Source organism: Stylophora pistillata, chromosome 11 (genome assembly GCF_964205215.1).
Source record: "Stylophora pistillata chromosome 11, jaStyPist1.2, whole genome shotgun sequence".
Lineage (NCBI taxonomy): Eukaryota > Metazoa > Cnidaria > Anthozoa > Scleractinia > Pocilloporidae > Stylophora > Stylophora pistillata.
This window is the reverse complement of record NC_142529.1, coordinates 29,932,050-29,956,832: the sequence shown is the minus strand read 5'-3', so window position 1 is coordinate 29,956,832 and position 24,783 is coordinate 29,932,050. Positions and strand designations below refer to the sequence as shown.

Sequence of the window (24,783 nt, the reverse complement as noted above, 5' to 3'; positions counted from 1 at the left end):
GCTACAATGTATCAATGTTGTGTTATAAAACAAATAGTAAACACCACAGCGTACACTATTAAATTATGGATGCACTTGGGAGGTTTGCTAAGCACTTAAGAAGCTAGAGTCGCTCTCGGCTATCGCCTCAAGCGACTCTTACGCTTCTTTCGTGCTTAGCAACCTCCCGCGTGCATTCATAACTCAATAGTGTACACTGTGGTGTTTACCATTTGTTAATTATAACATAACCAAAGTAAAGCGCGCGCTCTGATTGGTCTATTTAGCGTCCACCATTTGCCCATGGGTGTACGCTGCTGACGTGAGCAAATGCAAAGACTAGTTTTCCGCGCGCGCTTGTTTTTTCTGGTCACGTAAGATTTGTTAAATAAAAGAAAACTCTTTTGCCACGATGCATCAATGTTATAAAACAAGTGGTAAACACCACAACGTACACTATTGAGTTATGGATGCACTTGGGAGGTTTGCTAAGCACTCAAGAAGCTAGAGTCGCTCTCTGCCATTGCCTCGCGCGACTCTTACGCTTTTTTCGTGCTTAGCAACCTCCCGCGTGCATCCATAACTCAATACTGCACGCTGTGGTGTTTACCATTTGTTAAATGGAATTCACCGAACTTGTTACAAACTTTTGTAAACAATCTACGTTAAGGTTTCTTCTCTACATGTAGCCAATCTACCGGTAAAATGAATGCACATATGTTCCCTATCCTTGAAAAAATCGAAGTAAAATTGTGATGGGAAGGGGAGGCTAGATTCATGTCATATCTGATCTCAGTCTGTTTAGTAACTCGTAACTGTTCGTAAAATCCATCACAGATTAATTGTGGACACCAGAACTGTTCTAGTTTCTTTTGGTAAAACATCAAGAGAAAGTTGCGAAAAGGTTTTTCAGCATTCATTTGTTTTGTCGAGCAATATGGAAAAAGAAATGTTAGTGGAAGTGATTACTGTCGCGAACGCCGACTTGAAAATTTCAAAACAGTTCGTGGGATGCCGATATGCAATTACGTTCCTAACGTGTTTACGAAGTTGTTTGAAAGCCAGCTTCACATTTTTTTTTAATAGCGAAGAAGTTATGTTAACGCTATGAAAAAAAAATGACCAAATAAGAGACAACTCTCAAGAACAAAAATATGTTTGTACTTGAATAAAGGTCAATATGTTATTTATTTTATATAAAAAACTGTATCTTACAAAAAGAGTGTTCTTAATAAAAAGAGACAACTTGTCTTAAATAAAGCAAGGCGTTGTCTGAAAGGTAGTTATTACTGCATTGTTGTTTCCTATTTCCGTTTTAAGGATGATCAGCCTTGTTCCAGCTTCTCGCTCTAAAACCTGACGGAAAAGTTTGGAAAGTATTCGTCAGTGAGTTTCCGAACTTCGCTCTCTGATTCCGAGTTCTTTACAAATTGTCCTGTGGGTGTGACGTAATCTAAGCACGCGACATTAAACGAACATGTTTGTTTTCTTTCACTTCGGCACGCTCTTCCACAGATAACCCTGAAAAACATTGCGCTCGTTATTAAGGTTAAGCTGAATGATGCCATTTTGTTCGTCCGCCCATTTTAACTGAATCGGTGAGCATGATGAAGAAGAGGTATAAATCTGTGATAAATGCACTTTTCTTTTCCTCAGCACTCATGTCATCTTAGCCTTTCAGAGACACGTTGATAATCTTGATGTCGTCGTAGGGTTTATCGTCCTTTGGATTTGTTTTCACCTTACTTATCTCTTGTACCACATCCATTCCTTTGGTGACGCGGCCAAACACAGTGTGCTTGTTGTCAAGCCACGGCTGTTGTGACAAGAAGAAAAATAAATTAATTAACAGTTTTTCGGTCAGTGGTACGAGCTACTTCGAGATAAAGAGGATGATAATACCAAGGTTATCACAACAGCCAATCAGAAGAAACAAACGGCCTAAAGCGCGGGAAAACGATAGTGGACACGTCGCACTTGATTTTTGTTTTGCATCTGACTGGTTGGGAAGAAGACGAGACGAGTTTCTCGACCAATCAATAGGGCAAAAGAGCTTCACTGCGTACAGCTCCAGATACGATAGTTTGAGAAATTTTAAGGATACGCGCTTGCGCGCCTCGCACACGCCCTTACAACGCATACCCACTATCTCCAGAGCGTCAGCTTCCTAGGTAATTTTTTCAAATTTTGAAAAAAATGCTCACGTCGAACTCTAAACCCTCTGTAGCAGCCTACTGTCCCTTGCAATTGAAAGCCAAACAAAACTTCTCCTGAACGGGTAAAATGGATTGCGACCGTCTCAAGTGAACGTTTCAAATCCGTTTCTCCCTTTCCTTTGAACACGCAGTTGCCTAAGCAACGATTTCACACCCCGTTTTCTCCCTGGTGCACTCACCGTTGGTACGACAGTGATAAAGAACTGCGAGCCGTTAGTGTTAGGTCCTGCATTCGCCATGCTCACTGTAAATGGTCGATCGTGTCGTAAGTTTCTGTGAAACTCGTCTTCAAACTCACCACCCCAGATAGACTCCCCTCCAGTACCATCACCTGATTTACAGAAAAAAAATTCGTATAGTTATCCTCTTGCACAATTCTCCGCAAAATTTATATCATAATGTGAATGGAAAAGGTGTCATGTTTTCTCAAGGAAGTCCCATTGTCCAAAAGCTAACATGTCATCTCTTACACTTCAGCTCGCAAGTGTGACCAAGAGGTAATTTCTCCCTGTAATGTCAGTACACTATCGAGCAGACAAGTTATGAGAATGAAGAAAACTCTCAACTAATGGATACTACTTGGTTAAAGACCAAACGGTCAGACTAAGACTGAGAAATATAAGTTTGTCAGTAAGGAGAATCACTATTTAGATCTTGGAGCGCAGAGGTGAAGCAAGGAGATTTGTTAAGTGAAGGAGAAACGTATCACATCGCCGCGGAAAAACTGGGACAAAATTGGCTCAGGTAAGTAAAAGAGACACATTTCAAGGCAGCTGTGTCGGGTTTAAGGAGAATTGTTTCCCTACAATTTTCCTACACAAGAGTTGTTGTTAGGTTTACCTTACTGGAGAAAATAGCGAACAAATTCCCTTGAAGAGCACTCTTCCAAAGGGAAACTTAATTGTGCAGATGCTGTTTTAAATGGAGACAAACAGCATTCCTTACCTTCTGGATCACCAGTTTGTATCATGAACTGATGAATAACACGATGGAATACGTGCGAGTTGTAATAACCATTCTCACTGTGAGTTGCGAAGTTTTCCACGGTCTTGGGACATCTAAAATCATTTTAAAGACGTGATTACTGTCCATAGTGACTGTCTAGCTAAATAAATGATGAATTGTTTGCCTAATCTTATTAGAACAAGACTGAGCACAAAGCTTACGACAACGGCAAACGGTATAGGAAAAAAAAATTTTTTTTGATGGTGAAGTTTGAGGTGATTGTGAGTATTTGTATGGCGATGAGGACGAATGATTACACGCGCAAAATTGAAGGATACTTTTGGAGCATTACAGCAATCATTTAGGATCGATTCAATGTTACCGGCCGTATTGAAGTCCAGTTGCATTGAAAAGGTCAGTAGCAGTGACTCCATATCGATCATAAGACAAACTTTCATGCGCTTCTTTGATAAAGAACTTTGCTTACAATCTAAGGATTAAAGGTATTATGTACACTTACTCTTGGCTAAAAAGTTTAAACGTAATGTCACCCATTGTTGTGTGGAGAGTGGCCAGTTCAGGTAACTTCTTTGTCCCTTCGGATCCCTAAAGTAGAGCGTGGAAAGAGATCAGCCGCAAATTATTTTAATAATAAATTTAAAAATTTGTTGCGGATCTTACTCTTTGCTTCCATAGGCTAATAGAGTTATTTTTCTTAATCGTAATTGGCATTTATGATGAATTACTTTGGATTTGGTTTTACGGCACTAAATTGCTCGGACTCTGATAGTGAACGCCAGTAAGCGCAGACCGATTCCGGTCGTCCGCTACACTGCTTGCTACAAGCTTAAAAGCGGGCAAGTTAATATTGAAACTGGCTACACGCTTTGTTTTACCACGTTCATCGACACTTAATAAAGAGACAACAATAACAAAATAAAAATTTACCAAGAAGAATAAAACTAATTTTTTTCTTACCTGAGTAGCCGCAAGAATCTCTTCTCTGGAAGGTTTCTCATTGAAAACATCACGATCACTTTCGCCACTGAAGTCAAATTGAAAAAACAAGCTAAGCATATGAGAACTTCTTGTGATGAAACGCTAAGCTTCTTTCCCTTTAACCCTTTAGCTCCCAAAAGTGATTAACATGTAACTTCTCCCTATAATATCCATACATTATCCAGTAAAAAGGTAATGAGAATACTCAAAGTTATCAGATAGAAATTGTCTTGATCTGACACCAAATTCTCGTAAAGCGTTAACAAGGAAATGTGCAAAGCCAAAGGGGAGAATCGACAAGCAGGGTCGATTTCCGTCGTGAAGTAACTTTTCCTGATTCATCAAAAGACCAAGAAATGGAGTGAACGTGGTTATCAAGAGCAACAAGGCAACATAATAAAGATGATGATAATAATAATAGTAATCACAATAATATCAATACGATTACTTCTGATGACAAATATGTGAAAATGAATATAATTGATTATAATAATACTAATAATAATTTAAACAAGTGTAATGATCGTAATCCTAACTACATACTGCATAGATAAAAAAGGTCTTTTTGACATTATATAATTATACAAACAAATTATATCATCTATCTTGTTTTTTCCGTAAATCCTGAACTTAAAAAAAGGAAAGGATAAAATGCTACGAACAAAAAATGAGTGACTTATTTACAAATTAAAAAAGAAACTCAAACTCTTACATTATTAATAGTAGTAATAAAAATAGTAATATTTTGTCTTCACTACTCAACCGGGCACACTAAGTGTCAATATCTGGGCGCGTTGGCCAGCCAAGCCTCCGTACCGTTTATCTAACACCAAATTGATATGCTTACCAAAGTCTGTTACAATGGAAGGAAACTAAATGCATCAAAGCCGGACACGAAAACCCCTAAAAAACCAGCGGTGGAAGAAAAACAGGAAACGTGAACACCCACAGGGTTTTAGGGTATCCTGTGAATGACATACTTAAAGGAAGTATGCGAATACACCTCTAAGTAAAATCTAATATGAACATGCAATATTTCAGGGGAAAAAATGAATAAACGAATTGAATAGCTACATTCACACGAAAACGAAATCTAATAACTTAACACGGCGAAGGCTGACCGTAGTATGCCACGATCCTAAAACTCTCCACGCACCTCGAATCCGCCTCCAGTCCTCTGATACGTGCCGGTAAAATATTAATTTATGCTAAATCACAAATTCCCTAATAATATAAACCTTAATAATAGTAATAGTTGTAATAAAATGGAATACAACTAGCTCCACAAAACTCCTCGGAGGGAAAAATACAAAAAGGACAGCCAACCATGTGGCATAAACGCACCGGTGGATATCAGCCAAGGGAAACCAAACTTCATCATGATTTTAAAACAATGGTTTCCGTCCTGCACTGTCTGGGTTAGCCGAAAACATAAACAGCTTGCTGTCAAAACAAGCTGTGGCTCAACTATGCATGTAATACTGCAAGCAAAATCATACACAGCGCTGGATTTGGGCGTTGCCATCCATAGAAAGTCTGACATTCACGTCGCTACTGAGAAATTAGGCTGCTAAAACTTGCTACTTCAGTAATTTGGGCTCGTCTCAAATCTTGGCATGACATCGTTGTCTGTGTTCCTAGCCTCACCATTTAATTTTCTGAAATTGGTTGATAAAAACAATTTAAAGATTCTCGAATGCTCTTTGCAAATACACAACCTGAGTCGTTAATATTCAATTTCGAGTCGCGTAGTTCTGCGATTGGTTGTCACTCCTCTTAATAAGCTGGTAAAGCAAGAGTCGCGTCACAAAATTTTTACATCAGAACTGAAAGGAGCTAGTGATACACAGACAGAGGTAACACCAAATAATTCATCATGGCTACAGGCAGTGGTAACACAACTGTGTACGATTGTCAAATGGCTGCTTGCCGAAAATTCTTTGTTGAACTTCTACCCGATAGTAGTGAGTTGTCGATCCTGATCCCAGAGGACAAGGTTCCGGCAAATATGAAACAATTCAAGGGATCAATCTATAATATTACGGGCCTCGATGCTCATCAGGTGATAGCTGTACTCGTTTCCATTGTCAATGACGAAAACCAGTTCAAGAAAGGCAAAAATGTTTACCTGCTATTAAGGAACAACCACGAGAATGAACCAGATGATGAGATCGAAGAACTTTTCAGACTAGGAGCAAGGCCTACGACACACCAACCCGGTAATGGCGTCGTGTTCCTACGGCCGAGAAAACGTAAGACGTTTAAAAGATCATGCAAAACATACACAGAGCTGAATGGTGAGTTGGAGGCCATATACGAGAAGCAGGGAAAGCAGATTGATACTGCTAGCTTTGCGAGAGATATCAAGATTCTATTGCAGAACAACGCAGAGATAAACAACGATTTTCCTCAACCCACCATTGAAGTCTACCTACTCTGGCTCTTTGAAATTGCTCGACGCCTGGTGACAGTACAAAACACAACCAAAAAGAAGCAAGAGTTTGACGTTCTTCCGATTGGAAGCGCCATCGCAAGGATTTTGAAATTGCCGAACTGTGGCAAACCTGAGATTTGCACATTTAAAGATGTGCTTCTCCCCAAAAATAAATATGATGCTTTCACGGGGACAAAAAACGCTAGAGAAAAGGAAATCGAGGAAATTAACAAGACCACTTTTGACATCTTTAAGAGCAAGAGTACGACGATCGGTGCTCACCTCCGAGAGCTTGAAGAAACCTTCTGCTCCGAAAAGCGACAAGAAATCACCCTAGGAAAATAGTTGCAGGATCTGATGAAGAAGACAGAGAAATATTCATCGATGAAGTCTTCGTTCTATGCAGAATCTTCTTCAGCTGAAGACCACTTTCTTGAGGACTCGCAGGAGTAAGAAATAACATTTCACTTATTTTTGTTTAGTAAAGCAAAGACAAGTTTTTAAGTCTTTACCGATCAAAGCCTTCGATCAGTAACGGCTAGGATTATTATGTCGCACTTGTTTTCATTTAATCAAAACGGGTTGGAGGTCGAGAGAAAATAATTTTTTAAATTTCAGAGTACACCTACAGCAGAATATAGTAATTAAACTTGCGAAAATTTCATGCGTTTTGAGAAGTTCCTATTGGTGGATGTATTTGCATGCTAAGACTTACATCATCTTTGGTCTCGAGGTCATCACATGATTTCTTGGAAACAGTCCTTCTTATTCGCTACTAGTGGGGGAGGGGCGGGGGACGAGGAGGGCAGGGACAGACACAATGGTGGAGGCGTAAGTTCCCGTTTAATCTTGACTAAAGCAAACAAAAAAAAAAATGTAGAAATCTTTTTTGTCACTCGACAAACAGATTACATTCCTTTAATTGTTTCTCTTAAGAATATTATAAATGCTTTGGAAATAACTTTGGTAATCAAAAGTTTTTGTTAGCGTTGAAGGTCAAATGTAGACTTAAACGTGGACCATAAGAGCAAAAGATATTCTAGATATTCAATGCAGAACCTTCTCAATTGCTTGGCTCTGTCATCACCAACCGTCTGTAATTATTTGACACTTGATCCTTAAATATTGATAAAAATAATAGTCCAGGTTTTTAATCTTCAGATAACTATTTGCGATCGGATAGAGCCTGAATCTTAACGTCAATCTTTAAAATTGTTTACATTTTAATACTTGAATTGGTCTTTGTACCGAAGCGGTAGAATAAACTTTCTGGGATTTCAATAAGAGTCGGTGAACTGCCAAGATCTGACTGTTAATTCTCCCCTCTAGCTGCTACACATTTCCTTGTCAATTGTTTACAAGAATTTGGAGTTCAATCAAGGTAACAAGTTCTGCCTGATAACTTTGAGTATTCTCATTACCTGTTTGCTGGATCAGGTAGTTACATGTTCATCACTTCTGGGAGTTAAAGGGTTAACGCTGTCTGTTGAGTCTGCGAGCAGGTTCTCGTGTTTGGTTTCGCCTTACGGTCTCTAATCCCGCGTGCACAGCGGCTTTTTACACCATCGCCAGCCGCTTATGGAAAAATTTATTGTAACACCTGTACTTTATTTATTAAAAACAAAACACAAAAAAAAAACAGCTGAGCTTAGGAAATAAATAAATTCGGAAATTTTAAAGCGTATGATCTAGTGATCCAAGTTAGAGTAGTGCTTAAGAAATGTGAAGTATTCTTAGGCAGCATTTGTAAAATAAACAATTACGCGTACAAAAGTGTTAAGACAATAGACACCCTGTGGGATCTGTCCCCTAAAACAACTCGAAGGGAAAAAAACTCACCTCAAATCAGGCTGCCTAGTTGAAAATATGTAAAATCTGTTTTTCTTTGATGCTGTGCAGAACAACATTGGATCAGGGCCTACTGATTGAAGCGAAGGGTTTTCAGATGCCTCCATTTCCTGTGATGGCACGATAGAATAAAGATAAGGACATTGTTTGTTTCCTCGAAATCATTATCGTGACCAACTTTACAGAACTGCCGTTTAACCTCGATACAGCGCAAAACTTCTAAACTTTATAAGTAAATTATTGCAAAAAACGTTTCAATATGGGTAGCTGCTCTCCACCATGCTAAGGACTTTGTCTCGTGGCAACAATTTTACAACCACATTTCCTAACATTTCCGTACTCAGTTTAATTACCAGCGACCCGTTTCTCGAAAGTCCCGGTGATTTAACTCAAGCCATATTTTAAAATCAAAAGTTGATCAATAGAGAAGCAGGCTCTGACACCCTGACCAGTCTATGTTGTTCCTTTAGCTGCTTGTTTTATCGCATAATTTTCAAAACGTTTGAAACCCCCACCTTGAATGAACACAGAACAGATTTTACGGGCCCGTTAAGCTACCGGGACCTTCGAGAAATGGGCCCGTGGACATCTTTACAAAGTTGCACGAAAACTTTTCGATTTTAATAGACCAATCAAAAACAAGCACGAGCATTCGAGAATACACAGAAAATGTCAGGTGACCCACGCTGTTACGGGTACATAGCGACCTTTGAGAAACCCACAACATGCCTTATCTCTCACGCCAAAATGACGCTCTAAGGTGTGCAACCTTAAAAAAATTATGTTATAATTTTAAATTGAAACTGTTATAATTTTAAATTGAAACTATCCTTCGAGCTAAAAAATACTGTAAGTTCGTTGAACATTGATTCAGCACAGCCACGTTTAAGAAGACAGCGCACGGGAACTGTTCATGTAGCACACTGCAGTTGCAATCAAGACACCGCCAAATAGTCTTGGGCATATCAGGTTTAGTGTGCGAAAAGAAAATCTAGAGTGTCATCTTTTGTTGATTTAGTTAGAAAAACTGAAGTACTTAAATGAGTGAAATAGGAATATTTACCATTGTGACTGCAGCTTTACTTTTCTTAGCCTTGCCTTGGTGCAGAGCAAGTTGAACAAAGCGAACATTCTCCATCTAAAATTAGGAAGGGTAAAAAATTACACACCGCTATGTGTGTAGTCATCGGCACAAAAAAATAAGCCTGTTTAAATTGTAATATTGTGTCTGGCTTAATCACAGTTGAAAGGAGCCGGTTAGAGCCATCTCAGGAAAATAAGCAGCATATTCTGGCCGTGGTGCTAACCGTCATAAAAAACAAAATGCAAGTCACTCGGTCTCTTTCCCACACGTAATCTGGCAGAAGTAGAGGACTTTCTAAGAGTGAGAATCGGAAAAACAGCTCTAGGGGTCGCGTCAACCGACAAGCATTTGCCGCTATGTTGTGTTCCCTTAACTCCTTAACGTAGAAAAGTCTGATATGACTATTCGTAAGAGTTACCGTGAAAAGCTACAATCGCTTCAACGGTTAACTCTTTACGGTGGCCAATTTACAATTTCAACTTACTTGATATTACCAAATTACCATGTTAACACCACCGACGCAGCACCACAGTTTCTTTAGAAACTTACTACCTTTACGGTGAAACAGTTGATCCCAATAACACACGACCCTAAGCATGCTATCATCTCACCTTGCCTATTGTTCTAACACATCTGTTTGTGTGAAGGTTGATAACTGTTGGTAAGAAAACATTACATTACATTACATTAAGAACGCTAATGTATGTCGTAAAATCATAATAAAAACAAAAGGATATTATTGCACGGAGCAAATGATTAAACGTCAAAACCAGCAAAACTACCAAAAGCGCGAGAAAACGCGCGGGAAAACGCTGGTGACCCCCTTGCGCATGCTTGACGTTTGACTGACCGCTGTGCTGTTATTGTGTTACGTCTTTGGGCAAGACAATTCGCTCCCATAGTGCAAGTCTCCACTTAGAAGTAGAAAGGACTACAAAGTATAGAGGAAGTTCAGTAGTCAATCGCAGGTTTATTCCGGTATTTTACCAGAATTGCTTTCCCAACTTTTATGTTGAACGGTTGGTCTCAGTCAAGATTTACGTACCTTTGATTCCTAGCATTGTGGCATAGAGCACAAAGTATCCACTATCATCAAACACTAAATGGAGATAAAAATTTCCGATGAACACAACTAGAAGTTAAACAGAAAATCGGTAAAAGGAAATAGTAAACAATTGGACAGTTCATTAACAATCTCAGCGAGTTTCTTTCTCCGTATCACTCGCCTTTTAAGAGTAAAGACGACCGATAAAAATCGATTAACGAAATATTAGTTTCAAAATTAATGCTTAAATATCCGATGGCTTTCAGACATTACCTACATTACAGAACCGCAACGTATCTGTCTTCTCTAAGTCTCTTTCTGTTGCCATTCGTCTGCCAAATTCCATATCAGGAAGTTGTTGTTTTTGCTGAAAGAAATAAATGCAATGAAGAGATGTCAAACGCGCAACTACCTCTAGTGGACAGGCAAATACCCGACATTCCCAAGTTTTGCTGCCATCAAATGATCCTTTAGCAAAGAGGCTTACCAGTCTTTTCCATCTTTTGTACCCACGGACGTTTCGACACAAACTGGGTATGACTCGTCTGAATTTGGGTACGAATTGACTGAGGATGAAACGTCACTGAGTACGAAACGACTGTAGGGACCTTAAGCAACCACGACGACGACGGCAACGAGGACGTGGAAAAACAAGAGATCTAATTGGCAGAACAATAGCCCAGCACGTGCATTTTGAAACTTTGTACATTTCTTAGCCGTCCTATGCAAAACAACAACGTGAAATCGCCAAAATTTGCGTCGTCTGCGAACCGAAACCGCGACGGCAAATTATTTTAATTTCCATTTGAAACTCCACGCTGCTTTTATACGTCATGCTGAAGTTGAGCTGTGGCGTCGTATGAGACAGTAAGCTCCTGCAGCCATTTTTAAAATTCTAACTAAGAGTAGAAATTCATTTTTTAATCGAAGTCTTCCTTGGCGTTGCCGTCGTGACTGCTTAAGGTCTCTTGTATACCGGAGAGAGAGAGAGCTTAGAAACTTACACTGCCGTCACATGCATTATAAGACCGTGTAGTTCAATACATGCGGAAGCTATCGGTCACATTGAAAATTGTGATTCAAAATACGTAGTACATTAGAGAAATATGTTTCTTCGTTTGTCGCGCGGGTGGAACAAAGAAAGAAATCCGAGTTCCTATAGGCAATCAGAAAGTAAAGCTTTGGATTCCGCGCTCCAATGCTACGAATCCGAAAGCAAATTGATAAACAAAATCAGCATCTTTCTTATCCTATTTACATTGTACATTAATATTAAAAAAATTGAATTTTTTTTCTTACCTGTTGCATCTCTGTGAAGACTTGCAGTGACTCATCAAAAACCCTTGTTTTCTTCCCTGTCAAAAATCTGAACACTCTTACCTAGAGGTACATGTATGAGAGACAAAACGATTTTGATGAACAAAATCTAAATTTCTTGTAATCTAAGGTCTAGGAAAACTGGTATGGGTTATACTAAGTTAAAATTTATTTTGAAGACCCAGTCAAACGCTGCCGCAACATTTTAACGCAACAACTTGCCACAACGTTGGATCGTGTTGTGAGATGCTGTGAAGGAGCTCGCCAAACGCGCCTAACATCTTGCAACGTCCAAAAATGTTGCAAAAAAATTTGACCAGTATTTTTCAAACTTGATCCAACACCAAATCAACATGCTGCAACATATTGCTACAAGAAGTCCAAACGTTCTTGTACAGACCGAGCGCAGCTCAGAACGACCAAGGACCAATATCCCCCTGTACGCTTGGTAAGTAAAAAGTTAGTATTGTTGGCGAACTTTTGTAAAATCATGGATGCAGACTGATGCACATACCTTTCTGTCCATAGCCAGTGTAGCAAATAATTTACCATCTGGCGAGAATGCTAAAGATATGGGAAACGTCTTGCACTGTAAAAAAAAAAATGCATCCTCATAAAGTGGTTTCTTATACTGCACGCTTTACAGTTCACCTTGAAATGCTACCTTCAGTAGCATGACGCTAATCTACCGGTACCTGTATGTACAGATGCTCCCTCTCCTTAAAAAATCGAAGTAAAAAATTTTAAATGGAAAGGGCAGCTAGTTTCATGCCAGATCTGAGTCAGTTTAGTTTCAGAAAATGCACACGGCCCAACAAACTAAGTCTTGTTTAATATCTGCCACCAAGCGTTCCATCAACTGACTCGTCAAACAAAATGCCCGTCCTTTACGTTGAACACTCAAATGAGGCTACTAGCAAACAATGCTTATAGTTAGAGAGTCACATGTGAACTCTTATTTTAAGGATCTCGATTTTAGCGCACAGTCAGTTCAGTCACTACCCAGGCACTACCAAGATTTTAAATGCTTTTAACTATTTTTATGTTTTAAACGGTGTAGTCAATTTACTTAGAGATAAATAATGTAAATCATTTTTATTATTCTTACTGTATATTTTGTAGAGTGATTTTAAGGGACACTATTCTTATTGTTATTGTAATCATATTCACACGACCCCACAAGACCCCTGCTTTAAACCTCATCGTGTTCAAATAAAGGATATGATTGATTGATTGATTGATTGACATACAGCTGTACATGAACATACATGCCCAAAAAGAATCCATCAACATTTCAAATTTTCAGCCACATGTTATTAAGACAACTGATATCACATACAATTCTGAGCAGCATCAGAGGTGCATTAGCCAACAATGCCACCAGTTTGTCTCAACTACAACACCTTCACTCACCATAATAAATTCAAAGAGATCTGTATCTGTCTTAAATTCAAAGTCAACATTTTTAGGGAACTGTACATCATGTTTGATGCCAGACCAGTACTCTATCATGCCTGCCTCATCCGCTGACACAGCCACATCATATACAGCATTGTACTACAGATATATAAAAAAAAAAATTCCATCAGAAATTGCAGGAAATTCTAACAAGATCTTTTTTGGAAGACAGGCTGGTAGAGTAAACATGTTAATCCAATGACCACTAAGAGTAACTAGCTACTAGTTTCTCTTTACAATATCTTCACTGAATTACAATAATAATAATAATAATAATAATAATAATAATAAGGGAGGGTACTCGAAAGACCTCAAGAAGAGCGTCAGGGAGCTTGTTGGATCAGAAAGGAGTACAGCAGTGTTAGGTAGAATGCAGAAGTCTGTAGTCAGCAGTTCACTCAAGATTGCAAGATCTTTGAAAGTCATGAGTTGAAGACTTCATCTTAGCCATGTGTTATTTTGTTGAGTTTTTAAGACATTAGGGACTAGCCACTAGGGTTTTTTTTTTTTTTTTTTTTTAAGAAGTTTCTTTTTTTTTTTATCATTTTGTATTAGTTTTTATTTTTTTTGCCGGGGTACATATGTTAATTCTAAACATGTTAGCTGGCCACGTCCTAGACGCCCAGCTTTCCTGTATATAGGTTCTGACATCCAGACATTTTAACTGCCACATAATAATAATAATAATAATAATAATAATAATGATAATTTATTTAGCAATAATTTCCATAAAATCCTCTACAATACAAAATATTAACAGCGTAAAAAACGATCCAAAATAACTCACTTTCGGCTCACATCTACTCCTTTTTTTTCCTAATGTCAAAGTGTCTAGAAAACTATATTAACATGTGGATATGATCAAATGCACATCACAACACTTTTCCGGGACTTTGGCCAGACTACATCAGCAGTTTACAAACAATCGAAGGAAACTTATTTGAAGATGCCCCCTCCCCTCTAATTCCCAGTATAATATAAGGCAATGAGAATACAGGAAATGAATTGCAAACTACTTAAGAAGCTCTTGATTGTTAAACAAATTCTCCTTGTTAGAACTATGGGAAATGTACAGAGAATAGTATGGAGAAAGTGCATGCTGATGTTACAGTACACCTGTAAAGGGTTAAAATACCTTGATGAATGTGATTGGTTTTGTATGAAAATTCACTGTGTGAAGGGGTGCGCTGGTCCCTCTTCCATCATAGACATAGATCATTCCAGTCTCCTTCTCAGAGCTAAGAGAAAAAAGAATTCAGCGGACATGAGATGTAAGCCTTTGAATTAGGCAGGTGAATATGCTCGGTCACTTATAGGAACTCTCTGGGAGAGGTCCATGGGTATAATGTCTAAGTGTGAGCCCTGCTTGGGAGTTAAAACTGGATATTTGTGCATGACACCTTACTGTCACATAACCTCTCTCCATTCAAAGTGTGAATGGTTAGTGAAAAATTCTGGAAAGGGTGTGGGGGTGGGGGGGGGGGTGGGGTAACCTGCCATAGGCTACCTTTACATCCAACTTCTCAGAATTTGATACATGTAGCCAGGAAAAGGACAAAAATTGTATACTTGCACAATATTTAGCTTAGCAAAAGTATGAAGCTACCTAAACAATATTGAGCAAGTTGAATTTTAATATAGCACACTGCAGTTGCATTCAAGACATTTTAAACAGGTCTTGGGCATATCAGGTTCAGTGTGCATACACTCAATTGTGGAGTAAAAGAGATCACTTAATCACTGCATTTATTAAAGTGAACTGATGTGATAAATCATCTATTTTCATCATTATCACCATTAATAATAATAACTACCAAGAACATTTTACATTTAAATTTCAGCTTCTCTCCACAGTGAAGACAGCTACAAGGACCATTCCACCTTCCGGTTTTTGAGTGTTTTTCAGAAAACATTCAATATGTTTTAAAGGCAGTCATCAATAAAGGTGTTTTTTTTTTTGTTGATATTTTGTCTCATTTTTGGTTGTTGGGTGATTTTTGTAACAAGTTCTAACAATTCAGTCAACGACATCATCAGTTCACTGTACACTATGTTGAATGGACAGAAGAGAAAGACTGGTGACAAATCTGCCTTGATTACTGCTGAACTGTCTTCTGCCTACTTATGACCTAAAATGCCTACTTCCAAAATTAATGAAATCCCTGAGGGAGAAGTTACAAGATAATCAATTCTGGGAGTTAAATGGTTTGGCATACAAAACAGAACATTCTTCTGATTCCATTAATTTTTCTTAAGGAAACAATTATTACACTGTACTTGAATCAAGGCCTCAGTTTGTATGTTCCATGTCAGCCTTTGGCTGATAACACAAACCTCAGCCTTGATAATCCTTGTTATAATATTCTCCCTCATTCAATAAATATATCTTATTAACCAAGCGCGAGGGCCGTACTGGGAGAATATCGGCCTGAGGTCTTGACAGTACGGAGCGAGCGCAGCGAGGTCCATACAAAAAAGACCGAGGGTTGATATTCTTCCAGTACGGTCCTGAGCAAGCTTGGTTAATAAGAGATTTATTACACGACTGAAGTTCAAAGGGACACAAGTGCGGTATCATTCGGGACCATTCGGGACAGTGCCCAGTCCAATACTTAGAGAATATTGGACCTACAATAGAGCATTTTGATTGGTTGATTTTAGTTATTTGCCCCACTGACTGCCCGAGTCGTGTAATAATGGTCAGTTATCGTAACAGCTAATTTCTCACCATGCAACAGCAGCCACAGCAGCTCCAGGCGGAAAAATCCACTCACATCGTCCAGGTATGTAATTTAATCTCAACATGTTGATCATATCTTTGAAATACCAAAATCAGAAACTCCTGTTAGTAGTACACAATAATGGAGTGGAGGAAAGAAACAGAAATGTTTTAAGTCTGGTTTCAAGTAATGAGTCCAAAGTTAACTATATTATACTGGCCCTACCCTTTCACTACTAGAGCGGCCAAAAGCGGCCAACCGGAAATGTCACGTTATTCCTAGAGCGGCCAAAAGCGGCCAAAGAGACCGAGACTATTTTTGGGACTCTGTGCTCCCCTGTTAGGCGATATTTACTCACCCTTTTGTTTTCATTGTTTAAAGTGAGTATTGACCAATAAGAATTTTCTCACTGCGCACAAATTAGCATCCCCTTTAGGGTAGAGAGTGGATGTTAAAAACTTACTAGTTCCGCGTTACCTGAAATATGGCTGCCGCACCGCATTCTATTAGCCGAGAAGAATATCGTGAAATTTTCGGATCGTCCGATGAAGATAATAGCAATGAATCAGACGGTCAGGGTTCTGCGGAATCTGACATAGATTTCGAAGGATTAGCGAGTCAGAGTGAACACGAATCAGACGAAGAAAGTTCGAGCGAAAGCGACGATGAAACTCTGTGGTCGCAAGATTTTGAGGACCTCGTGATTAACAACTTCACAACAACTTCAGGAATCAAGGTCGCTGTTCCCAATGAAGCGAGCGAAAAATTCTTTTTTAACCTGATTTTTGACCTTTCCATTATCGATTTAATGGTCCGAGAAACCAACCGATACGCGCGGAAGAAATTGGCAAATGAACGAACGAGACTTGACAAGTGGAAAGATGTCACTGCTCAAGAACTTAATGCTTACTTTGGTATGTGCATTATAATGGGCATAAACAGCTTGCCAAGAATTTCGATGTATTGGTCGTCCGATTCATTTATTGGAAATAGCGGCATACAAAATATTATGACCAAGAACAGATTCGAGGAGATTAGTCAGTTCCTTCATTTTAACGATTCTTCTCAAGAACCACCACGCGGTGACGATAGCTATGACCGCTTATTCAAAGTGCGTCCGATCATCGATAACATTTTGGAGAAAATTCAAAATGTTTATGAGCCGTCGAAAAACCTTTCGATTGACGAGGGAATGATAGCATTTAAAGGAAGGCTATCATTCCGCCAGTACATGCCCGCTAAACCAACGAAATATGGCATCAAAGTTTGGATGGCGGCAGATTCGAGCAATGGCTACGTGTCGAATTTTTCTGTTTACCTCGGACAAGAAGCAAACGGACATCGCATTCATGGCCTTGGATATGACGTCGTGATGAAAATGGCGACTCCTTTCCTAAATAAAAACAGGCACATATTTTTTGACAATTTCTTTTCAAGTTCTTTTCTGTTTGATTGTCTTCTTGCTCAGAACACCTACGCATGTGGAACTGTTCGCTGCAACAGGAAGGACTTGCCGCCATGTGCGAAACGAAAGCTTAAGCAAGGAGACATTGTAACTGCACAGCGTGGCCCTCTAGTATTCACTAAATGGCATGACAAGCGAGATATTTCTTTCTTGTCGACAAATGTTTCTCACAGTGAACCCTCCCGACCAGTGCCGCGAAAGAAAAAAGGCAATGTTATCGAAATTCAAAAGCCGCGAGTTGCCGATGTTTACACCGCTTTCATGGGAGGAGTTGATCGCGCAGATCAGCTTCGCTCATTTTACTATGCAGGCTGGCAATCACGAAAGTGGTACAGATATATTTTCTGGTTTTTATTTAATTTGTCTATTTGTAATGCCTATGTCCTGTTTAACATTCATCGTGGAGGACGGCGTAAGAAACCATTGATAGATTTCAGGCTGGCGCTTGCCAAACAACTCATCGATGGCTTTTCTCAAAGGAAGAGAAAGAGACGCTCCCTTGATGCTGTAGACCAAACTGCCGTAGATCCAGGACAGCATATTTCTGTCCATGTAGAAGGAAGAAAGAGGAAGTGCGTACAGTGTATCAAGGCTGGCAGGAGAACCCCGAAAGGATACAAAGTGGAGACGCGTTTCGAGTGCAAACTCTGCAAAGTTGCGCTCTGTCCCACATGCCACAATGAGTTCCACATGCAGTCCGAATAAACTCTTTTGAACTTACCTGTTCAAGTTCCAACATCTTAGATTGACTATTAACCTGTTTTATAAAATATTTGTAGGGAATATACCATGTTTTTCGTTGCCTTGCACGTTAGTTGTTCAACAAACCAATTGTATTGCCAGCATTAATGGCAGCAAATTTGAATTTTTTTTCATTTCTCGACTTTCTGGAGTCAATGCTCAATGTTGTTACCAGATTAGTTGCAATCAAACTTATGAATGAATGAAATAACAATCAGACTGTAATTTTTTTTCCATTATTGCTCATAACATTACATTAAAATCTACTGAGCATGTATGTTTTGATTTTGTGTTGAAGCCTTGGTGGTGCCTAATTAAATATTCAGGAACAATGGGATTTGGGCCTAATTAGCATATAGTAGTGAAAGGGTTAACATGTAAATGGCAAGAGAACAATTTTTCCGTCCAAAATAGCAAGCAGAAACCATTTGCTTTAAAAACATGCCTCTACTTTAGCCATATCAATTCTCATGAAGGATCATTGTTTATTAACGTATTATAATAAATGAAAAAAAGAGGTTGCACTTCACACGGCAATCACAAATATCCCTTTAAGTAGCTGCCTGGTAGCTCCGATCCCGTAGCATTAAAATTCTGGTCACTAACAGTCAATTTTGTGTTGAATTGGCTACCACCTGGTAATACCTTTAGACCTCAAAAACAATCACAAGCTGTGGTGTACTTCTTTTTGGATGACAATTATCAAAAAATATATTTTTTCAGCTCACCAAAATTGACAACATCAAACACTTTAAGTGATTTATCCTCAGCTGTGGAACACATGACCTGTCCATCAGCACTTGCGGCAATGCAATGAATCATTCCTGTATTGAAAAGCAAAGTGTATCAGAGTCTGAGTGTTGGTTGTAGTGGCATGTGACTACCATAATTTCTGGCCATTTACCCACACAGCCAATTACCTACACTGGCCAATTACCCACACCCATCACTGGCCAATTATTGCATATGGTGAAAAAAAAAGTCAACAGATTACCCGCACTGGTGGATAACCCACATCTTAAAAGCAAAGAAAATTTGCGCAAAAAGGCTCTAGAATTCACAATGTTTCATACTCAATAGAATGTGAATTTGTGGCCACATTTTGTGTGAGGGATTGTTCAACGTCACGTTGAATGGTTGATTTCTCAAAAAAATTGATATCACTGCTTCTAATGAGCTTAACAAGTCCCTTAAAATGGGAAAATTCTCTTCAGCTTAAGCTAGTGTTAACTGGAAATTTGTTACTGATGTGCCAGATACCCTTTGATAATTTTTGTCACCATCAAGCCATATTGCATGCCAATAAAAATTTGTTCATTGCACAACTAATTGTGTGTGAAATAAACTCAAGTTGGCATGATGTTTTTGTGCTGCTTTGTGGTGCTCTTAGTACTATAAAATTCATTTGGAGGTGGAAATGCAGGTAGGTGAGAATTTTTTTCAATTCAACTACCAATAGATTTCAAAATTGTCACATAACCCACACCTCCCAATTACCTGCAGTGGCGCGTGTTTAAGGCAAAATTCAGAGCTCGACACTAACTTTTCAACAATGTCAGTTCGTTTACTAGCCAAACTGGCTAGTGGAAACCGAAAACCACTAGCCAAAACTGAATTTCTACTAGTCTGTGGCTCGTAGGCTACCGTTAGTGTCAAGCCCTGAAAATCAACAGATTACCCACTGGTAAATGACCTGAAATTACGGTCCTTAAAGATTCAGTGGTTCCCACTTGATTGAGAGATGCACACTGCATGTTGACCCTTTAACTCCCATGAGTGATCAACACAGAATTTCTCCTCACAATATCAATACAAGATCAAGTAGACAAGTAAGGGGAATGAAGAAACATAGGCCATTGCAGAAATGTGAGAGGACTGGGAAAGAGTGCGGTTGTTTTTCGTTTGTTTGAAAAACTAAGATATTCAAATGAAAGATCAACTAAATTTGAGAGTCTTAAGCAAGAATAGAAGTATTCAGAGGAGGAAAATGGCAAAATGACAGCTTTTCAAATATCACCTAAAATAGAGTTTGCATGGATTGGGTTGACAGGGCAAAAGATTTTAAGGGTTTGTATGGAATTTTTGCAACTTTTGCAAGGCTCCAATTTTGACACTTTTCCACTGAAAACTCTCAAACTTGGCTGGGTAGCTTTTCATTCAGTAACATTTCAGCTGAAATGTTTAGATTTGCAATGTAATCAATGTAACAAAGTCGTCCCAGTCCTCTCACGTTTCTGCAATGGCCTATATCAATTAGGGGATTATTATGGTAAATTGGCCACCGTTACGATTATAAAAGCTGACGTTTTGAGCGTTAGCCCTTCGTGGGAGTGAACAGGGGATTATTTGTTGATCCAATACAAAATTCTCTGAACTATAATCATAAGAATTGTATAGCAGACAGTAAGGAGAATTGCTCATGAGATCTTGGGAGTGTGAAGGTAAAGCGTCCTGCTCATGAACGCAGGGAGCTAGCAAGTAAAAGTCTCATATTTTGAATCAAATTTCAGCCCAATAACAATGAAGCTGTAGCATATACTCTGCATCATGGCTAGAGTAGCTCAGTAAAGTATACATGCTCATCCTGAAATCTTTACCATATATTATTGAATACATGTAGATCTTAAAAGATCCTAACAGTGAGCATCCTTAGAATGCAGAAAGAGCATCTGTAACTGGATCAGCTACATTGTAGCTGCTTATGAGAGAGTGTTAAGACAAAACTTGAATAGAATTTAAATACTCTGTCCAGAGATAATTAACCGTAATGGTGGCCAATTTACCATTTCAACTTTGTTGATATATTCAAATTATTTTGTTACCCCCACCGACGCAGCGCCAAACAGTTTCTTAAGAAATTATCAGCCTTTACATTTCAACAGCACTGTAAGTATGCTTCCTACCTTATAATTATGTCTTGAGAAAGATATTACAAGAATAGGTGCAGATGAAAAGTGTAAGTACACTGAATTCATACGATTGTATCTCATCTTTTCTCACCCATATGAGCTTTGAAGTGCTTAACAAATTCAACTCCATCATCTTGTCTTTTCCAAAACTTGATGTGGCCATCACAACTTGCAGTAATAAGAAATTCTGTTCTGTGAAATGTCAAATATGATTAAAATTATTTTTTTCTATATCTACCAGTCCATTCCAAGATAAAGCATGGTAAGATTTCCACACAGCACCATAACATTGTAAAACAAAACCACAGTCCCAAAAGCAAACTGCTGTTTCATGCTGTTGTTTTCTTTAACCAAGACCTGTATGCATAACGACGTATAGGGCCGTGCAGAAATCTCGCCTCAGGTACTTACACAGTGACTAGTATGTGCGATACGAGATCACGGTGCATAAAACTCCTCTCGTAGGACTCGGCTGATGGGAGGTTACAAAGGTAAACCTTCTCGAACTCTAGAACTACAAAAAAAAAAACAGTTGTACAAGTGATCTGAAAAAAAAATCTAATAGTTGGAAATATAGCCCAACGTTGGATTATTGAGGAGAAATTCAAGATCGATTCAAACTGTGTGTGAGACCACGAATTGTTGGTTATGGGCCTGTGTTACTTTCATAGTTCAGCAACTGCATTTCAGCTTGTGGTTGCGAGTAGAAAACTTTTTACTCATATAGATGAAGTAGTTGAAATGCGTGCATGGTCACGTTCCCACATCGTCTACTTCATCTTCAAACGTATATTACAGCCATCACAATGAAAACTCCCACGTTTTCATTTGTGCCATCGAAAACACTGATTAAAAAGCGCGAAGATCCTGTTGAAAAATAAAAATACAAACTACCTCTCCTCTTCTTAGCTTTGAGAGGAGGTGCCGGCATGGGACCAATCATATCATCTTCTTCTTGTTCGTCGGCGCTGTTCTCTGCAGAGTCTTTGGCACGTTTTCGCGACTCTTTGTCCGCCATTTTGGAAATGAATAGACAATTTGATGGTCAGAGACAAACTCGACTAAAATGTGCGCAGGCGCAAGAAAAGGCTCCTTCGGGGAATCATCGAATAGTCCTATTTTTAATCCACACTCCACGTTAAACTGCTAGAGGTGGCAGGGGTGAAATGCGAACTTCTTAATCCTTTCACTTAACTCTTTGAAGTCGACTTGAATTTCTATCTGCTAAACAATTTAGTCCATTCGCCATGAGTTATTTAATATAAACACCGCGTGCGGCATAAATGCAGGGTAAGAGAAACTGGAATTTTTACAGAGTCGCGAGAACTACACATGGAATGTATGCGAACATTTTCAGACGTGTTCTGCTGAAGATAAATTTAGCGGCATCGTGGTCTGTAAACATGGATGATTGAATGGTTTAGAGGGAAGATGGATGCATTAGAGTGTACTCCGGCGGTATATCGCACTGAGAGCGAGGGCAGCACGACAAGCGAAGACAGAGAGGGTTCTTTGCGTGCGTATCTGGAGAAAGAGTCTCTTGGGCATTTAACCGCGCTGTTTCCAGACTATGTTTCCCTCCACTACTTCCAGTCTTTAACAGAGGACGACTTAGAACATGATTACAACGTGAAAGACGATAAAGAAAGGGAGCTTTTAATGCATTCCATAATCAAACTGCGAGAGGAATTTCCAGCGTACGAGGTGAGACTTCAATAACAGAGCCACACATTTTACTCTAATTTAGTCCTATACGTACACGTATTTTTAATTATCCGCACGAGTTACTTTTAGGCGAATTATACGAAGTCAAGCAATTTTTTGTAGTCGCTATTTCATTTCAAAAACCTCCACCTGAGTTTCTAACATTTGTTGTTTTTCAAAAGGTATTGTTTTTCTTTCGTCGCGAAGACATTCGTATGTTTTTCAGGACCTCCTGTATCACAGGAAACAGAAAAAATATTAATTACCACGCGGTACCTTTCGACTAATGCACTCATCTTTTGTAACAGTCAAGCGAATATTAGGACATATCTAAATTTTCCATTGATATAAAGTCTTCTCTTTTCTACTTAGAGCACTTGTTTTAAAATTAATTTCGTTTGATTTTACCATATCTATCAATGTTGTGGGTTTGGGCTAATTTACAAATGTCATCTTGTCTATTCGACGTGTTTCCTGAAACTAATATGCCTCAGATTTATTTTACCAAAAGGACAATTCTGCTCTCTTCTAAGGATATTTCGAAATTTGACGAGTCGCCTTTTAATGCAATTGATCCGTCCGAATTCCAGTCGAACTTTTATTTCTGTTTCAGTCATTTCCTGCGACACACGAGGGGGTGTTTTCCGGTGTGCACACTTTTTCTACATCACACCTTTGTTTTCGCTCTATTTATTACTACCTTCTAGTGGGGTTGCCATTTTTTCTTACCTTCCGGATTTTTTCAGAATTATTAATTGTAATGTGGTGGGCGGCGATCGCATCTACAGTATCATTCGCTTCTTTTTCCTTAGCGAGTAATATTTGTCGTTTTACAAACAACCGTCGATCGATAGAGGCTTCATGGTACGGCGATCTCTGTTGCGTGTGAAAAATATTATGCAAGGGTAATGTTTGACGGAAAAGTATATTGGTGGATTACTCAGCTCTCATTCAATTTGCGCAACGAAATGGTGTGTAAATCACTAAATGTAAGAAGTTTTTATTATGCAAATATCGATTATGTACAATACATAAACATGTTGCTTCACAACAGGAATATACTTTAAGTCGAGAGATATGAAACAGTATTACAACTCTCTTGATCCATAATGTAAACATTTAAGTTCATATTTCTTGGTGTTAAAATTCTTTAAACTGGAAGCAATTTTTTTTCCGCGCGCTAATATCGTCTTCGATCATTTGTTTTTATGACCCTAAAATTCGTGTTGTGTAAATATGGCGCATAGCAATGTTTACAAAATATATCTTTTGTTGACTTAGCAAGGTATTCGCAGAACCTTGTCTATTAGTTTTTCTTTTAATAGAAAGCTCGGCGTCCCTGCTTCAAATGATTGTGGCTAAAACTAGAGTTGAGTTTAATCTTAAGCCTTTTTTCATTCAAAAAAGACCATTAAATATATTTGACAAAAATGGTTATGTAACTACTGTAAATTATTTTTCAACATTTACATCGAAGAATTTTGCATCTACCAGCTTATTTCAAGTGAGTGATCAGTCACCAGAAGTAGAATAAAAAAATCTGGGGAGATCTTTTAGATTGTTTGCTTCTTGTGCTGAGAAAGGTTTATTAGGGATGTGGAATGAAGTGATCTTCAAATTAATTAAATCACTTGTCAGTAAGTTTAGAAAATCTGTAATTAGTATATCATTTGCATACGTATTTTTCTGACGTCTTTTTTAATTCCATTATCCTCAATCAAGCAAAACAACTGCTGCTTTAAGAAAAATGTCTTTGCCACCTTTCTACATGTGATTCTCTACATCCTAACTGTCTTATTTATATTCAGAAGATGTACAGTTTTGACTACAAGTGTACTTTTGATACATTGCGTGCAGCTTTACTCTATAGTTTGGATTTAATGCCAATTGGAAGATTAACCCTTTAATCTGCAAGAGTG

General features: G+C 38.6%; 3 protein-coding genes across 5 annotated transcripts in view; 2 read left to right on the top strand and 1 right to left on the bottom strand.

Moving 5' to 3' along the window:
* Window positions 1-1,148: 1,148 nt before the first annotated feature.
* On the bottom strand, window positions 1,149-22,191 carry LOC111321191 (peptidylprolyl isomerase domain and WD repeat-containing protein 1). 3 transcript variants are annotated; one of them, XM_022924004.2, is made up of 19 exons: window positions 22,055-22,191; window positions 21,572-21,674; window positions 21,252-21,352; window positions 18,980-19,075; window positions 16,054-16,141; window positions 14,461-14,563; window positions 13,281-13,424; window positions 12,382-12,456; window positions 11,850-11,930; window positions 10,824-10,917; window positions 10,551-10,604; window positions 10,117-10,160; window positions 9,485-9,559; window positions 8,413-8,531; window positions 4,119-4,185; window positions 3,661-3,746; window positions 3,141-3,253; window positions 2,375-2,526; window positions 1,149-1,795 (listed from the first exon to the last, which is right to left on the bottom strand). In XM_022924004.2, the coding sequence occupies exons 1-19, from the start codon at window positions 22,176-22,178 to the stop codon at window positions 1,649-1,651; spliced, it is 1,866 nt and encodes a 621-aa protein (XP_022779739.1). In that variant the 5' UTR covers window positions 22,179-22,191; the 3' UTR covers window positions 1,149-1,648. The 3 variants fall into 3 exon arrangements, with proteins under 3 accessions (XP_022779739.1, XP_022779740.1, XP_088594471.1); XM_022924005.2 differs by lacking the exon at window positions 22,055-22,191 and having other exon boundaries at window positions 21,252-21,347; window positions 21,572-21,663; XM_088738345.1 differs by lacking the exons at window positions 21,252-21,352; window positions 21,572-21,674; window positions 22,055-22,191 and adding an exon at window positions 19,749-19,766.
* LOC111321193 (uncharacterized) lies at window positions 5,837-7,235 on the top strand. The gene has a single exon (XM_088738346.1). The coding sequence runs from the start codon at window positions 6,016-6,018 to the stop codon at window positions 6,916-6,918; it is 903 nt and encodes a 300-aa protein (XP_088594472.1). The 5' UTR covers window positions 5,837-6,015; the 3' UTR covers window positions 6,919-7,235.
* Window positions 22,192-22,257: 66 nt separating the features above from the next.
* Window positions 22,258-24,783, top strand: part of LOC111321167 (microtubule-associated serine/threonine-protein kinase 2) — a 30,566-nt gene continuing 28,040 nt past the window's right edge. Inside the window, exon 1 of the mRNA XM_022923964.2 lies at window positions 22,258-22,864. Within this exon, the coding sequence (XP_022779699.2) occupies window positions 22,568-22,864 (297 nt within the window). The 5' untranslated portion in view covers window positions 22,258-22,567. The remainder of the gene's footprint in view (window positions 22,865-24,783) is intronic.